The sequence below is a fragment of the Papaver somniferum genome, unplaced genomic scaffold (genome assembly GCF_003573695.1).
Source record: "Papaver somniferum cultivar HN1 unplaced genomic scaffold, ASM357369v1 unplaced-scaffold_21, whole genome shotgun sequence".
Classification (NCBI taxonomy): domain Eukaryota; kingdom Viridiplantae; phylum Streptophyta; class Magnoliopsida; order Ranunculales; family Papaveraceae; genus Papaver; species Papaver somniferum.
Window position 1 is genome coordinate 5456146 of NW_020631041.1, and position 18977 is coordinate 5475122.

The window sequence follows — 18977 nt, forward strand, 5'->3', positions numbered from 1 at the left end:
CTTGATCCAAACATACACACCAACCCTATTATGATTTAAGAAGTCCAGCCCAACAAAAATATGCAGCTGAATCACTCCAAATCCGATTCATGAAATCTCAACAGTCCCGTGAAACTCCACACCTCTGATTTCTTCTTCCGGTTTATCTAGCCCAACTCATTCGATCCAATCACACCTACCAGCCCTGTTTAGACATAACAGTATATATCCAATCCAAAGAGCCCATTGAATCCGGCCAAAACTCCAGCAAAATCTCGCCTGGAAATTCCGCTGCAAAACTGAATTTGAATTCAGTTTTTCCCGCCAAAATTCTGGTGAAGATAAAGGGTGCCCCCTATCCAGAGTAGGGGTGTAGATAGCAACTCTCTTGGGGGTGCCATGGGGTGCCCCTTATCCAATATGTGGGTGCCAATATCATTTCCTCCAGGTGTTTTAGACAACTTTTCGAGCAGATTTTTCCAAAAATGTTTATTGGCCAAAAATACCTACACACACATAAAACACCATAATAAGTACAAAAATGAGCTCTAACAATATATAGAATCGAGACAAATTAGACACAAAAATGTGTCTATCACTCAGTCAGATATCTTAATCAGGGACAAGCTAGGTCAGTCAGGTTCTGACTTGAACTGAAAACACACTGGCCTGAGACATTACACAGGCCAAAACTCAGCTGCACCAAAATGGTGTAACACTAAACTCTTACCTCTACAATACTAACCCAAACTCAATTTCAAACTAAAATACATGAATTGAATCATTCAATAAACTTCAAATTCCAATTACAATGCAACCTAAGTTTACCTGCAATTGCAATAGCAACAGCTTTCGAAGAGACTATCCATTGATTACACAATCATCACTATCAATTATATCTGCACCAATTCTATATTACTTGTAACTCGACACACTCCAAGTTATAAACTTCAACTTCATTACATACTCATTCCATACTCAACAACACAACCTCATTTCTTTGTTCTGAATTCCAACTACAATTCTAGTTAATCTGCACCTGAGCTGAACCACCATCAACACAACATTCCACCCAACACATTTTCTGAATCAAACAACCACCAAAAATTATCCCCTTCAGTTCTGCAATTATAACCCCAACTAAGACCACCAACCATCAACACCACAAAATATTATAACTACATTCAATTTTATACAGAACATCAACTCAATTACAATTACAGCTCCACCAACATCTTCTACATTTCATCATTTAACTCAAATCTCCACTGTGGTAACTATTAGGCCCAACAGTCATCTAAACTCATCACTTCAGCTCAATTAGTTTAACTCAGGAAAACCACCACCAGCACAACCAAATCCAATAACTGCATCTAAAGAATGAACTGCATAAATTTTTTTCCTACAACACCATCTCATTCCACCTGCAACTCAGTTCATCAAACCACTCACCATAATCACTCAGTTCTTAGCTTCCCAATCATTTCATAATTTCAACAATTGAATTGAATAACTTAATTAAACTACAAAGAAGATCAATTACCTCAGATAAGCTTTTCTCAAGCACCAACCAGTTCAAGACTCATAATAGTTCCATCACCTTCTTATAACCCAATCAAAATCTTCATCTCTACCATTTAATCTCAGTTCTCTTTAGAACCTAATCCACTGATTCACTAATTTGGGGAAGAACATGCAAAACCCTAATCTGGAATTCCCATTCTCACAAAGAATCTGAAATCAAACTTCATAAAACCGATTTAACTTCAATCCGATTCATCTAAGAATCATAATTTATTCTCCAAAATTACACATTACAGATTCAAATCCATGAAAGCCTAAATTACCTTTCTATGCAGATTCATCACCAGGATAGCTTCAACTCATCCTTTCAATTAACTTCATCTTGAATTCCCGAATCACTGCTCAAACCATAATTATTCATTTCGAGTTATTCTTCAATTCCAAACCCTAAATCGTTTAATCCCTCAATACCTATTTCAAATCACCATATTAAAACATCAAATTCATCTTCAATTGAATCTCGAAACCAGATTTAGAAACCCTAGATTCTAAATTCTTTTCAATCATCGTTTCTTCTTCCTCTTAAGATAAACCAACAACAACCTCGACTATCCATCCTTTATACAACTCAACCATAGAGTTTATTCGATCGGCTCTTGATAGACGCATTTATGTGTCTAATTTGTCCTCAATGTTTCGTATTGTTGGTACTCGTTTTCGTCCTTATTATGGTGTTTTGTGTATTTTTAGGTATTTTTGGAAAATAAATATTGTTGGAAAAATCGGCTCGAAAAATCACTCGGAACACCCCCGGAGGACACTTGCTATACAGATCCCATATTTGGCTAAGGGGCACCCCCAAAAGGCAGCTGCTATTCGCACCCCACAGCTGGTTAGGGGGACACCATCTTCTTCATTTGAAACTGCGGGAAAAATATGGCAGCTCTCTGAGAATATTTCGATCGAAATTTGAAGATGTTCGAGGTGGACTAAAGGGATGAAACTTCATGGGTAGTTGTGATATGTCATAAAAGAGCTGGTATGGGTGTTTGTTTCTATCAAATTTGGCTGAAAAATCCGTGAGAAGAAATCAGGGCAGCATGTGCATGAGAGGGATAGTTCACGGGATTACATGAGTTTTGGAGAATTTAAACGTGTTCTGTTCATGTGTGATGACTCTAGCAACACTTTGGACCTTGATAAAGATAAATGAGGAGATTTTGCAGCTGTAGAAACGCGTGAGAAGCTAAATCAGGGAAGAAAATATTCCCAAAATATTTTCTTTACTGCCCGAGTTCAATGAAGAATATTGAGAATCATGGCGTGATTAAATGAGTCTAAGGAGTATAAATAGGTGGATGGGATCATAGAGAAGGGGTGTCGAGAGTCTGGGGGGCTGAGGAGAGCCAGAGAAGAAGAAATTCGAGTTTTCCCAAACTCGGTTTCTGCTGCTGCTGATGATGATGAACATGAAGAACACGAAGAACGGACCTGCAGAGACAGTCGTTTTTTAACAGTGTCAACGACTCACAGCCGTGGTCGAACATCAGAGGCGGAATTATTTTCCAGCGTTTGCGACACAGATCTGTGGGTCTTAGAGCAACAGTAACAGTGACAATCCTCTGTATCGTCCTTTTTTTGGTTTGTAACAAATATAATTGTTACAAAACCCGGTTTTGAATTATTTCTCCATTTTCATCATTTGTAAACACCCTTTGAGCAATAATAATGATTTTTGAGCGTGTTTCCAACATGATGAGCGGCTAATTCTCCCACAACCAAGGCAATGAGGAAGCTATTTACGCATGAATAATTGGTAACTATTTTATTTTCTCTGATATTTAATTATAATTCACTCAATCACTGCTTTTGCAGAGTTTTAAATTGTTTGCGTAATTTTCCTAATCAGTTGTGATTCATATTAGATAGGCTATGATTTGTTTAGATAATCTATGCTTAAGGGATACAATTGATGTTTGAGAATTTGCTTGATTATTAGTGAGTTAAGATATAAAGGACTTAAAAGATAATTAGAGTTTTGGATTATTTACCATCATTAATTCATGTGTAATACTAGAATCAGTGTCTTGGTTATTTTCTCATACCTCTCGCCCACTTTGTTAATATTTTTGTATATAATTTTATTAAATCTTTAAATTTAATCTTCACAAGTCCGAGAGTTTGAACCTCATTACTACAACATCATTCAAAAATATTAATCAGCTCTCACTCTCAACTCAGAATCTCTAGCAGGATGAACAGGGAGCAGAGAAGAAGAAGAAGAAGAAAAATGGTTTTCTCTTCGATCTGGAACTAGATAATATCAAGTAAATATTACTAGGACACCCACTAGCTTTGAGAAGAGCGGCTACACCGTGTCAGTGCTGCATCAAAAACGTTTTTTCTGAAATGACGATTTTACCCTTCGTACGAAACTGGCGATATCTTCTTCATCCGATATCTGAATGACACGTTCAAGTAGTCCACTCTGCATAACTTTTGGGTACTTATCTAACGATACTAGTTTCTTATATAAATCTTTGTTAGATTAATTTCTATGAACTAACGTTTGTGTTAAACTAAGCGAGTCATTATCGGCTAAGACGTCTCTTGACCAGTCTAATAGCGTTGACGAGCTTGAGGGTCCTTACAAATACTGTGGGATCCTATTATAATATCTCACAGTAACAATACCATATATAGACTTTATATTAAACTATGGTAGCCTATTCATGCATGCTCTTACAAATATCTATTATCTTCTTGTCAAGAGAATACTCAGTTAGTCATTGAAAAGCCTATTGAGATGTGGTATCCTACTTTATGGTGGAAACTATTATCTGACATGCTATTAAGATTCTGATTGGGAAGAAACTTTAATTCCTCTAAAACAAATGGTTTTAGCAATATTTTACTTTCAGTTATCTACTTGTTATAAATTTTGAAAAAGCGGCAGTGCTCTAACAAATTTAATTATCTAGTCAAACACACATAAGTAAACATCCCGAACAAAACTTATCTGGAATAAATCATGTGACATAACAATGATTTTTATAATATAAAAAGGTAATCGTATAAGTTTGGAACTAAAAGTTGGCTGATCCTATTGCATTCAAGTGCATTTTGTAATCCAATGCAACATATGACCAAAACTTCTCATTCACAAGAAAAATCCATGCAAATGGATTATGTTATTTCAAGTATGTTTTGTAATTCATTAATCCAGAGTAATTATCAAGTATGATGCAGTATAAACATTCAACGCACAACTCCAACTTTCTCGTTAACAAGCACGAGTCATGAATGACATACCAAACACTAAAGAGATTTTGGATCCATAATATGTAATGGCTTCAAGTGGTGTTTTGCTATCCCGATAACATCCCAGTGAGTTATATGATTTAACTAATATTTTCAAACCAAATACAATAAGCTAAGAAAACAAATTAAATATCTGCATATTTTATATCTTTGCATCTACTCGGTGGAGGATGATGTGCTCCTAGAAAAATGGATAGATTATACAAATTATGGGAAAGAAAGAAAAATAAGAAAAAGTAGTATCTAGTTTTATATGATAATGTTAGAAAACTGGAAGCCATAGGACAAAGTTATTAGTAGTTAGAGCACAATAGGATATAAAAGACACTTGTGGATTCAAAACCCATGCGCCATAGTATTGAGGAAAATTCATCTAGACAAGCTAGAAGCTAGCAGTGGCGTTTTTGACATAGATGATGAAAATAAAAACTTATATGCTCAAAGTGATCAACATAAATATATGGTTATTAATAAATCATAACTAGGACAAAGAAATATCATCTCAGGAAAGCCTAGTACTATGCACTACTAATATTTTTCAACTTTCTCAACCTATATGTTGAAAGTGGAAGAGAACTTTATTAGACAGGCACACTGAAAATATAAAAGTGAACAAAATGAGACTTTAATTTTTATGTCTAGTTGGTATCTCTCAATCATTTTATGATTCTTACTTCACCATCACCAAGAAAAAAAACAAGTGGAAGGCTCGAAAATGATCTTTAAACACACCTAGTTAATATGCATTTTTTTAACTGTCATTAAACACTTTCAGAATCTCAATTCTACCTCATTTTCCTTCCCAAGTCAGGTGAAGTATCAATCACACTAATAAGAGTAAAGACATATCTTCATCTTTTATTGTTTAGGAGAAAAAAAAAGTATAATCCATCATATTAGAATCTTTTATAGAAACTTATCGCAGTAAACTCCAAATCTATTAATTAAGCAACCAACACTTTTATATCTAAGAATTTTGTAACCGTAATTGAAAGTTCAAATAATTAATCTGGGGATAGAACTTACTGGAAAGAACGAAACTATTGTTGATGTTGATTCACTTGAGGCGAAAGTACTGAATGAGTTAATCCATTTGAAGAATGCTCCCATAATTTTGTCCTTGTGTAATCCAATTAACTGTGTATAAAGTATCGAGCTACCAAAATTTACAACATATAAAAATTACTAGTTATAGATAGTATGATATTTCTAATAAAATTTACTTAACAAAATTTGACTAACCAGAGAAATAAATAAAACCATCCAAGTATTACCCCAGATCTAATGTAGATATTATTTTCACTTTCCCCTATGTTACTGAGAAAAGTTAGACCTCTTTTTTTGTGAGTTATGCTGACTTAATCTATTTAATGTTTAATGAGGCATTTAAATATTATGAAAAAGAGCTTACACAAGAATCCTTGGAAAATGTCGTGATGGTCCATTCATAAATTCATTCGGATAAGTTAGATATATATATAGTAATGAAATACTAAGGAATAATTGATTATACTCACATCTATTGCTATAATTATATCTGTGCAGAGTAAATCATGAAAACAGCTCTAGTATTGCCAAATTGGTATCTAAGAGCCATTGTTGCAAACTCACATTTCAGTAAACTATAATAAGTTAGAGCTTAAAGGGTTGAGTTGTAACAATGAGAGATTTCAACTATTTTATGGCTAATTGCATGTAATGACCCTACTTTCACATTACCCCGGCCGATGATTATGTAAAAATGTGGCATCAAAATTATGGAAACAAATCCCATTAACAGCTGTATGCAAAAGACAACAATAAAATTTATTAATAAAGAAGATGAACAGATTCATTAAAGAGTTCTCAGAGATGCAACAAGTTTAAAGAATAAGTTCTAAATTATGAAGGTTTCTACTTTCCAAATAATAAACTACTAAAAGAATAAATGAATCAACATCCTCACTGCCTCACAACTATTCTTCACCACAAGAAAACAAAAAAATAAATAGATGAACAATAGATGCCAACCTTCAGAAGATATCCACCCGAATCTGAGATCACTCAAACTCTTTTCTTTCTCTAATAACACCTGGAAAAAAATCATCATGAATTAATTTCCAAGCAAGTTCATTAAGTCTACGGCACGACATTCCCAAAATTTAAAACAAGATGTTATAACTAATTATTCTCAAATAAATATAACGCATCAGTAATTTAACAAGAAATAAAGCCTTGTACCTATTACTTATTGGTCAATCTTATTAGGATCCACCAAAAAAAACTAAAAACTGTACTTACCGTTAAAGTCCTAAGGAAATAAGTTTAACATTTTTTATTTCGTTACTATTGGTGTGAACTGGTATAGAACACCAATAAACAAGATACAAACTCCGAACACCTATTTCAGAGATATGAACGCTTTCTAATGATATAAATGGACAAACCTCATACATCACTCATTTATATATCGAATCACGCTGTCCATTTTAGGGTACAGAAAAATAAATGGTATATAGGACCTACCTCATAAATTATCTAAAAACCACACAGGTATACTACGTCCCGAACTCGACTCTGATAGGCTTAGACCTTAGACTTGTGCCTAGACTGCGACATTAAATTTCGCCAAATGTTACTGTCATATCATTTCAACATGACCCTACATATTTTAAAGAGTCCGGAAAGTGTTCACATCCCTGGTTTTATCCACTACTTCTACAAATTCGGACATTGCAAGACATTAAGACTTACACAATTTTATGAAGCTCAAATAATAACAATCTTAAACATGGCATTATCAAACTATCAACTCTCTCATACCATGTATTCTAAATAATAAAATAAGTCAGTTATTATTTCACGATCTAATACGATACCGTGGAGTACTAATATTCCATCGTTGCAAATCTAATTACTTAACCCAATCTTACTGTTCGAGGGTGGCCAACCCATAGTTTTGAACCGGCGTACAACTTGAAATTCTAAAAGTACACAAATACTTTCTAAACTTCCCCAAACACATGTCTGCTATCAAATTAATCCAATACAACAAAAATCCGGTAGAACTTTTTACCATACTTAATTACGAACAATGTGTCCATATTCGTATGAGCCAAATAAGATATCTATAGAGTTCAAATGAAATGCGAGAATCCTACTTAACAAACATGGAATTGTCAAGTAACATTCACAATTTCCAATCTATATAAACATATAAGTTAAAGATTTTTTTTTCACCTAGTAAACAGGTTAGAGCACAAGAAACAGAATCATAAAGTACCTCATTCATTATTCAAGGGAGCCTATATATCTAGATTGTTCTAACAACTTTTATACATATAAATCTACAAATCTCCTAGCCTACAGAGTATGGCCCAAGTGATCAAAAGATATATTTTATTACCAATCTGACTTCCGTAAAATGTGATGCATGAGTTCAATACATTTTCAAAATGTCAACAGTCACCACAGTGCATAATCAAACATCACAGCAAAACGAAGTTACCACATATACATAAGCAGACTATACAACAATACTGGTATAAGTTTCAAGAGCCAAATTATGCATAACACCCTTAATACTTAACTACAAAAGTTAATTTAAATCTAAAGCTTTCTCTAGCACAAAGACAAAGAAAACTTGCCTCAATTCCAGTTGTATTCTCGACCGTCACGAAATGACTTTATTATCTTGATCCTTAAACTGAAATCGCAGCACATAAAACACCATAAATATTTGCAGGGGAAAGTAAGATTACCAAATCCATCCAGGTTAATCTGCACTTCTAACCTTTCTATCTCAACTGCTTTTCTCACCTCTATCTCCATTTTCTTCAGCCGCCTAAGATTCTATCTCTTTTCTTCTTGAGAATTAAAGAAAGAGTTGTTAGAACTAATAGACCTTTCCAATTTATTTCGGTGAATTTTCCCTACGTATAATGGTTCAAACTTTTGTGAGGACTTTACTTCTCGACACGGGCACCCAACCTTATATTAGTTATATAGCTATTTTTTTTTATAAATCCACCCCAACCCCATCTTATAATAAATTAAGATTATTAAAGGATGAGTATTACATTGCAGACCAAAAGGATTCTTACTTATTACGTTACTTGATAAGAGGAAAAAAATACTCTTAATTCTTCAACAACTGCATTTTGTACATGAAAACAAAAGTAAATTCAGAATGACAACATGTTAGAGTAATATTTAACACGGAAAATGTGTTAAAAATTTAAAACATTATCGAGCGTCGTTTTCCAACACAGTATACCATCGAAAAATAAAAAAAATAAAATGTAATTCATATTAGAAAATAAAACACACCAATAGTATAGAATGATTAATCTAAGTTAATGTCACTATTTTACAAAAAACAAAAATCTTACTATTTTTTTTCCGACTAAAAAGTTGAATTTCATATATCATATTATTAGAACAAAACCAACTTTGGTGATCATATATATATAGAACTATGAATTCCTTTTCCTAGTCCTATTACCTTATTACATGTCTTTCCTTTTCTTAGAACTAGATGACTTCTAATTCCCTTAGGATTACATCAATTTCCTAATCTTGTCCTAACCAGCTTGTTAGTGACTTTTATGTTGAAGTTTAACCAACATTCTCCCCGTTAAGCTTCAACCTTACCCGTGACATATCTTGTACTCCAATCAATTGTCTCATTTCTTCAAACTTGATCCGAACTAATGCCTTTGTCAATATATCTGCTTTATGCTCAGTTCCTGGTATGTGTTCAACGTTAATGACCTCCTTCTCGATGCATTCTCGTATGAAATGATACCTTTTGTGAATGTGTTTCGTCTTCCCATGAAACACTGGATTTTTAGTGAGTGCAATTGCAGACTTATTATCAATCTTGATGAGAACTTTTTCAGGTTTTCTTCCTTTGATTTCACCCAACAGTTCTTGAATCCATATTGATTGTTTAGCTTCTTCTGTTTCGGCCATGAACTCAGCTTCGCATGATGACAGAGCTACTGTGTCTTGCTTCTGTGAGCACCATGTGATAGGTGCATCTCCTAGGTAGAAGATATGACCTGTCGTACTTTTTCCATCATCTTGGTCAATATTATGACTGCTGTCACTATACCCAACAATTCCTTTTGATCCTCCTCGACCATACTTAGATATCTCAATATATGCTTTATTACATCACCATGAGACTTGCGTGGACTCTGCATATAACGGATTGCTACTCCCACAGAGAAAGCCAAGTCTGGTCTTGTGTGTAACAAGTATCTAAGGAATCCAACATTTCTTCTATAACTCGTTGGATCAATCTCAGCTTCTTCTTGTGCCTTTGAAACTTTAAGTCCAAACTCCATTGGTATCTTAGTTGGATTACAAGTTTCAAGTCCTGCTTCTTTCAGAATTCTCCTTGCATAAGCTTCTTGTTTAATCTGAATCCCATCTAGCTTATCAACTAGAAACCAAGTCTTGTTTCTGTTGATTGAAATAATTTCTTCTCTACATGCTTGTGTCCATTTAGTCGAGACCTTTGCTTCCTGAAAATTCCTTGGTTCATCATTAGCAGAAAGTAGCATAATCTCACATTCTTATGCAGCTTGAAGAACATAATCCTCCAGATACTGTGGCTTTTGTATCTGTCTTGTTTATTTTCGCAGTGGAATGGGTTGAGTTATTTCATCGATCTCTTCTTCTTCTACTTCTTCATTATTCTCAGTGGTTTCATTATTCTCTTCTTCTTCTTGATTAACATCATTGTTTCCATTGGTATTGATGATTATGGGTCCTTCGCCTTCATCAATTACTTGACCCCATCTCATGTGAAACATTCCTGGATCCCTACTTGGTCCATCATTAGTTTCTTTCCAGTTTCAGTTTGCTTTTTCATCGAATACCACATCTCGACTCACTATTACTCTTTTCGTTGTTGGATTGAATAATCTGTAAGCTTTGGATCCAGGCTCAATTCCTAGATGCACAAGAGTCTGAGATCGATCATCCAGTTTCTTAAGAGTTGCAGAATCAACTTTTGCGTATGCTTTGCAACCAAACACTCTTAAATGATCTATTTTTGGTTTTCTCTTTCGCAAGATTTCATATGGAGTCATGTCTTTCAGAGCTTTCGTAGGTATCCTATTTATTAGGTATGTGGAGTGTCGTACAGCTTCTCCCCATAGATAATTAGGTACCTGCATAGCCGTTAAAGAACTTCTTCTCATCTCCATTAGAGTCCTGTTTCTCCTCTCCACCACTCCGTCTTGTTGTGGTAGCCCTCGAACCATCTTGTTCTGAGACATAGTTTTTAAGGTTCTAAAACTTATGTGTCCCAACCTTGCGTGCCACTTCCATGTCTGATCTTCCAGTATCATATTCAGACACAATGACCTTCCAATCATGAGACTTATCTTGTAGAGTCTATTCTGTGAGCGTGAGACTCTAACTAAAAGTCTTCCACTTGGGTCATGAACTGTTAGATAATCTTGTCGCATTCTAACATCACATCCAATTTCTGTAGCTTGTCCTAAACTTAGAATGTTGCTTTGTAAGTTTGGGATGAAGTAGATGTTTGTGACAAGCTTATGTTCTCCGGTCTTGCTATGAAATACAATTGATCCTTTCCCTTCAATTTCTATAGAAGATCCATCCCCAAACTTCACTTGTCCTTTGATTCTCTCATTGAGTTCAGAAAAGTAATGTCTCTTACCAGTCATGTGATTGCTGGCTCCATTATCTAAATACAATATTCCTTCTTCTCCATCCTTTGATTCGTAGTTCTTTGGTATTAGTTTCCCTTCGTTTAAGAATACAACTTCGTGCATGAAAAGAGCTGTATCTGCTTCCTTTGTTTCATTCTTGTTTGTTTCTTCCATCTTTTGTATTCTTTCAGGGCATACAGAGGAGAAGTGTCCTGGTTTATCACATCTGTAACAAATAATGTTTGATCTATCATTTTTTTCTTTCCCTTGGTTTTGATCATTCTGACTTGCTGTTCTATCTTGTGAGTTAAACCTTCCTCCCCTTCCTCAGCCTCTGTTTCCTCTACCACCTCTTCCACGACCTCTTCCTCTTGTCGCAGAGTTTTGTTGGTAAGAGTTTGTGTACAAGAGTTTTCCTTTAGTTTCTCCATTGTTTTCTTCATCAAGGATTCTTTCTTCATATGCTTTCAATCTTCCAATTGTATCTTCATAGCTAGTCTTCTTTAAATCTAAGACTTGTTCGAGAGAAGCTATGATATGAATATACTTGGATCTTGGTAAACTATTGAGAAACTTCTTTACCAGTTTATCTTCATCAATGGATTGTCCAAGTGACACAGCTTTTGAGGCTATCTCTGATAGCTTTCCTGCAAAGCTATCAATAGTATCAGTGTCTTTCATCTTCACTCTTTCAAATTCAGACATTAAGGTTTGCAGACGGGCTTCTTTAACTCGATCAGCTCCGAGATTACGTGCCTTTATTGCATCCCAAATTTTCTTTGAAGTTTCCTGTTCACCAACTTGTAGAACAAGACATTCTGGTATTGCTTGAAAGAGTAAACCTATAGCGATGTTGTTCTTATCTGCATCATCTGTTCCTGGTTCAATTGTATCCCACACCTTGTAGATTTTCATCAGTACCTTCATTCTCATGGCCCATACTGTATAGTTTGTGGCGTTGAGGATTGGAACTTGTATTGATGGTGGCGTGAACTGTTTTGCACCCACAATGGTGGTTTCGCTTTCCATGGCTCAGAAACAAGCTCTGATACCAATTAATGGCAACTGCAAGATGAAACTTAGCTTATATAAAGACAACTCTCTTTATTGATGTTTAGAAAATCTCTCAAAACTAAACACAAGCTCTAATCTTGCTCATATGATCAACCACAACTTTGGTGATCATATATATATAGAATTATGAATTCCTTTTCCTAGTCCTATTACCTTATTACATGTATTTCCTTTTCTTAGAACTATATGACTTCTAATTCCCTTAGGATTACATCAATTTCCTAATCTTGTCCTAACCAGCTTGTTAGTGACTTCTATGTTGAAGTTTAACCAACAACCACAACGTCAGAGCACTTTGAGAATGGGGTTCCTGGGACACTGGAGGAACTTGTGATCGAACTAAACCATTTAAAGAAGGTGAAATTAGTTTGAATTATCTCGATGTTGTGTTTCGTGATATAGAGTCGGAAGCATTCAAGAATTTGAAAGACGTTGGGTACACCGGGAAAAGGAAATTTCTTAGACTGTTAGATGTTACTAAACTTTCGTTACTCCGTCCTGATGGACATCCTGGTCCATACAGAAATCCGCACCCATTTGCAAAGAACAAAACTGCTAAAGTTCAGTATGACTGTCTGCATTGGTGTTTACCCGGTCCGATCGACTCTTGGAATGATCTGGTCATGGAAATGGTGCTGAATGGCTGAATATTATCAGATACAGGTTCTTCGAAAACAATGTATTCAATCGTTTATAGCGCCAACAAACTGTCACCGTTGAATCGTGGTTAGCTGCGCGCTGTAAATACGCCCAGTTATTCGACATGGGAGTTCTCCCCATGTATTTCAGATGCCAAAATTTGGTAATTTGGTAATTTTCAAGTTCCTTGCAAGATTTTGTGTTCCAATTTTTGGTTTCTTTCTACATCTACTATGACATTATGGCCTCATTTAACATGTAAATACAGTGTTACTGTCACAAGACTCTAATGTCTCAACCACACAACTTCCTTTATTATTGTTTAAGCAATTCTAGTTGTTCATATTGAGGTAGCTGTCATTCAAGAAAAGCTTAAGTAGTAGTAGCATGGAAGGAGTATGGTCCTGTCTATCAATAACATGGCAACTTCAATAATGTCACATTTCACCAGTACAGTACTAGTCAAATTAAGATCAAATGCAGCAGATTAGCAGTCATTCAAGAAAACCCCCATCAAGCAGCCTGGTGGTGGTGGTGGGGATTGGAATGCAGCCACCAGTGACATATTATTAGTAATAACATGTTACATTTTGGACCACCAGATTTGCAAATAAACAAATGGAGATTATTGTGTGCTACAGTACAAACTACAAAGTGCACAGTAATCCAATATAAAAAACAAGAATGTTGGTTGTTTTTTTCTTTAATTTTTTTAATTATAGAATTTTGGATTGGGTGTCATCATCAAAGCCATCAAAGCAGGAATAATTGTGGGGTTTCATTAGTTCTTCAATTTTGGTCCTTTAAAGACTAGATTTTTCTTTTATTCCATTAGTTTCTTAAAGCCTAGATTTTTGGGCTTGGTTTAGGGAAAGAGTCAGAAAATGGTGAAGTACAGCAGATTAGATGAGAAACCCTCCTCCTGGTTTATATTCAATTTCAAACAGTACAACAATTCATTAGTGAAAGTTACTGTTTCAATACTGCTAATAGGTTTTGGGTTTTGTCTTCTTTATTCTGCAAGTACCAATTCTGATGGGAATTCAATTGGAGGTGGTGTTTCTGTTTCAAGTCCTTTTGTAGATAAACCAGTGGATGGGGATGCTGGTGGTAGTGATGACTTACCAACTTCTACTACTTCTAATGATGAATCTGTGGAGATCCCTAAAGGTATTTGATTTTACTCTTCTTTTTTGGGTCTGGGTTTGTTGTTTTATTGATAAATAGTAGAAAGTAGAAGCAAATCATAGCTTTTGGTAGTGGTGGGTGGTGGTGGTGATGGAGGGTTTTTGATTTCTGGTTTGGGCTTTTTGAATTTTATCAATTGAATACTCAAAAAGGGAATCAAGTCATAGCTATGGGTAGTGATGTGTGGTATTAGGTGGTGGTGGGTAGTGATGGGTGGTGGTGGGTGGTGATGGATGTTCAGTTTCTCAATTCAAAAGAAACTATGGGTTTGTTGTAATTTGTCTTAAATTTCATATTTAGTTTTATTTTGATATTCTGTATTCTTAATCATGTATTGATGTGGATATGTACTTTGTTATTTGCAGAAAAATGTGATCTTGCAATTGGGGAATGGATACCAGATCCATTGGGACCTATGTACACTAATGAGAGCTGTAATGTCATCACTGATAACCAGAATTGTATGATGAACGGGAGACCCGATACGGGGTTTCTTTATTGGAGGTGGAAACCGAGAGATTGTGAGTTGCCGAGGTTTGATGCAACGAGGTTTCTCGATTCGATGCGGAATAAACATTGGGCATTTATTGGCGATTCGATTTCTCGGAACCATGTGCAGTCAGTCCTTTGCATTCTCTCTAAGGTAATACTTGAATTGTAGTGTAAGATGAATCATATTGAACATGAACCAAGTTAAGCCTAACTCAGAGATTGCCATATAAAATTTCTCAATTTTATCATGCATCTAATCCAGGTAGAAGCAGCAAATGAAGTTTACCATGACAAGGATTTCAGAAATAGACGATGGCACTTCCCCACGTATAACTTCACCCTTACAATAATCTGGTCTCCGTTCTTAGTTAAGGCGTACAATTACGAATATGTGAATGGTGTCGAAGCTGATCCTCGCATACATCTTGATGAGCTTGATAACGCATGGACAGATCAGTATACGAGTTTCGATTATATTGTAATGTCGGGTGGAAAATGGTTTCTGAGATCTGCAGTTTACCAGGAAAACAATACAATTGTTGGTTGTCATTACTGTCCAGGGAAAAAAAACGTGACAGAGTATGGATTAGAAAATGCTTACCGCAAAGCCATGAAGCTGGTACTCGACTTCATTCTCAATTCTGATCACAACGCCTCAGTTTTCTACAGAGCCACAACGTCAGAGCACTTCGAAAATGGTTCCTGGGACACCGGAGGTACTTGTGATAGAACTAAACCATTTAAAGAAGGCGAGATTAGTCTAAACTATCTCGATGTTGCGTTTCGTGATATAGAGCTGGAAGCATTCAAGAATTTGGAAAACATTGGATCTACCGGGAAAGGGAAATTTCTGAAACTTTTAGATGTTACTATACTTTCGTTACTTCGGCCTGATGGACATCCTGGTCCATACCGATACTTCCAGCCATTTGCAAAGGATAAAAATGCTACTGTGCAGTATGACTGTCTGCATTGGTGTTTACCCGGGCCTATTGACTCTTGGAATGATTTGATCATGGAGATGGTGAGGAATGGCTGAGGCAGCATTTTCAGATACAAGTGTCAGAAGATTTGCAATATGATTTTTTATGAAACATTAATTTTTTTTCGGTTGTGGAGATATTCTATTGGTCATACTTCACAGTGTCGACGAACTGGCAGAGTTGTATGGGTTGGTGGTGAAGGCGAGTCGCCAGCTACCCGCTGTAAATACTTCCATTTTTTGTGTGGGTTATAGTTCTCCATGTATTTTACTTTCGGTATTCCAATTCAGGGATGAAAACTTGGCAACTTCGAATTAAAGTTCCTTGGAAAGATTTTGTGTTTTAATATTTGATTTCATTATACGATTCAAGACATTACTGTTCTCAATCTAATGGCTTCATTTTACACCTAAAAAAGAAAGAGATCTTCTCATTAATGTTGTAATATATCTGTAGTTATGGCTCTTTTATTCCTCATTGACTTCTGCAGATTTTGTCTCTGCTGATGTGTCCGAAGGAGATGTGAGACGCCATTTGTGCCGCAAAAGGTAAATTATTAGCTTACCGTTTCAGTTAGCTATAGGAATCTTTATTGATTCTTTCCTTAATTTTTGAACAACTAAAATTATTTTTTCATTAGGAGAAACAAGAACTTGGTTGGTGATTGGGCAACAATTTTTTTGAAGTTCGGGTTTTATTGCTTTTCTTTATGGTAATCTAGTATAGGAAAGTGCAATTTTGTTGTAAGGTTCATTTTCTTCTTTGGTGACGGAGGAAAATGGTGAAGGATACAGGGTTGGATTGGAAACCATGGTCTGTTTTCAAACAATCCCATTTTCTAGTGAGATTTTCTGTTTCGGTTCTTGTAATATGTCTCGTTTTTCACATCATCTACTCTAGTAATACTGATGATAATATTTATTCAATTGGGTATCTGTCTACTGTGATCACCAAAAATCCTTCCGTAGAGAAAATAGTAGAAGATGTTGCGGTGTCACCGCCACCTGCTCCTTCTGTAGAGAAAACAGTAGAGGATGCCGTATCACCACCACCTGCTCCTTCAGAGGATCCCACGAAGTTGCAGCAAAACAAGACTCCAGAATCAGATTCCTCGAAATGGTTTGTGTTTTTGATTTTAATTTTAAGTTCCTGCTTTTTGTTAAAAACTGAAACCTCTTTTCTACGGACTGCTAGTACTTGTTGAATTATTAGCGCTGAGCAACAAAATTCTGCTTCATTTTACTTTTTGGTAGTAATTGTATTCATGGTTTGTGTAAGAAGTTGTGTTTTATAATGCAGAAACATGTGATCTTTCAATTGGGGAATGGATTCCGGATCCATCAGGACCTATGTACAATAATGAAAGTTGTAGTTTCATTACTGAAGACCAGAATTGTATTAAGAATGGGCGACCTGATTTAGGATTCCTATACTGGAGGTGGAAACCACGAGATTGTGAATTGCCAAGGTTTAATGCACTGAAATTTCTTGATTCAATGAGAAACAAACACTGGGCATTTGTTGGTGATTCTATTTCTCGAAACCATGTTCAGTCATTGCTCTGCATTCTGTCCAAGGTATGTTCGGTGTTAGTGTTCAAATTTTTAGTGTTCGTTTCGCCCATGAATCCAGTTAAGCCTTTGTCTGTCTATAAGAATATGACCATTTTCCACCCGTCTAGACATCTTCTCTCGAAATGAATTGGTTTTCTAAAGTGACTAGTAACTTTGTTCATCTGCATTGTCTGGGCAGGTTTGTTTTTAGATTTAGGAATTCACTGGCTTTGTATTGAAGTTTACTTACATTTTCAGTCTTAGATAAAAGTTGCAATAAAAATGATTTTGTGATGCATCTAATCAGGTGGAAGCAGCGAATGAAGTCTTCCATGAAGAGGGGTTCAAAAATAGACGTTGGCACTTTTCCTCGTATAACTTCTCCCTCACGGTGATCTGGTCTCCATTTTTAGTTAAGGCCAACTCTACAGATTTGAATGATATTCGGTTAGACCTCGATAAACTAGATAAGAAATGGGCTGATCAATATACAAGTTTCGACTACATGGTAATGTCCGGAGGAAAATGGTTTCTGAGAGCTGCAACTTACTACGAAAACAACACAATTGTAGGTTGTCATTACTGTCCAGGAAAAAACTTGACAGAATACGGGTTGGACAATGGTTACCGTAAAGCTCTCAAACTAGTAACAGACTTTGTACTGAATTCTAATCACAGCGGCGTAGTTTTGTACAGAACCACAACACCAGATCATTTTGAGAATGGGTTTTGGAACACAGGAGGAACATGTGATAGAACTGCGCCGTATAAAGAAGGCGAGACTAGTTTGAACGATTTGGAAGTTATTTTCAATAATGTTGAGTTGGAAGTATTCAAGGAATTGGAAACCACTGGATACCCCGGGAAAAGAAAAAATCTGAAACTTTTCAACGTCACTGAACTTTCGTTACTTAGGCCTGACGGACATCCCGGAGTTTCCATCCATTAGCAAAGGATAAAAATTCCACAGAGCCGAATGACTGTCTGCACTGGTGTTTACCAGGACCTATCGATAATTGGAATGATTTGGTCATGGAGATGGTGTTAAACGAATAATTTTTTATTTATTTTTTTCATTTTTGTAAATGACAGTTAAATGTTCAAGTTTTCTCTGCCAATTATACCATTTAGCATTATACTTATCAGCAGGGTTGTCAAACTGTGTGGTTCTGGTTGTGGTAGATTTCTGAAATCGGCTTCGCTTCTGGTACCAAGTTACGCGCCCACTTCGTAACAGGGAAATTTACTCATAACTAGCACAAGTGGCGGTGTCTGTTGTTCCCGTTGCTATATTCTTTACACCCGGAAGCCACGTATGCCGATTTTGTCGTCATGCAGAAAACAACACAACAAATCCTAAAAGATTCTGCAGAATTTATCATACTTTACAACCAGATCGGGCCTAAATTCTGGTATTTTTACAAGGCGTTTATATACGTGGCCGTGAGTCACGGTCGTACAGCTAGTGCTATGCAGTGTTGGATGGTTGGTAGGCCTAATTTCTCCTCAAGTTGTCTAGCTTTCTTTCAATGTACTTTATCTTTTTATATGCTTTA

General features: G+C 35.8%; 1 protein-coding gene and 1 pseudogene across 1 annotated transcript; both read left to right on the forward strand.

Annotated features, from left to right (window-relative positions):
• The first annotated feature begins 13895 nt into the window (after positions 1-13895).
• LOC113339915 (protein trichome birefringence-like 25) lies at positions 13896-16256 on the forward strand. The gene is made up of 3 exons (XM_026585139.1): positions 13896-14375; positions 14759-15036; positions 15148-16256. Exons 1-3 carry the CDS (start codon positions 14090-14092, stop codon positions 15922-15924), a joined length of 1341 nt encoding a protein of 446 aa, XP_026440924.1. The 5' UTR covers positions 13896-14089; the 3' UTR covers positions 15925-16256.
• Positions 16257-16349: 93 nt separating this feature from the next.
• Positions 16350-18563, forward strand: LOC113339916 (annotated as a pseudogene).
• The last annotated feature ends 414 nt before the right edge of the window (positions 18564-18977 follow it).

What these genes read in the sequence shown, in the direction of transcription:
- LOC113339915 (XM_026585139.1), top strand. Translation starts at nt 14,090, where the DNA reads ATGGTGAAGTACAGCAGATTAGATGAGAAACCCTCCTCCTGGTTTATA. An exon ending in ATCTGTGGAGATCCCTAAAG is followed by an intron (nt 14,376 to 14,758) that starts GTATTTGATTTT and finishes TGTTATTTGCAG; the next exon opens with AAAAATGTGATCTTGCAATT. An exon ending in TCCTTTGCATTCTCTCTAAG is followed by an intron (nt 15,037 to 15,147) that starts GTAATACTTGAA and finishes CATCTAATCCAG; the next exon opens with GTAGAAGCAGCAAATGAAGT.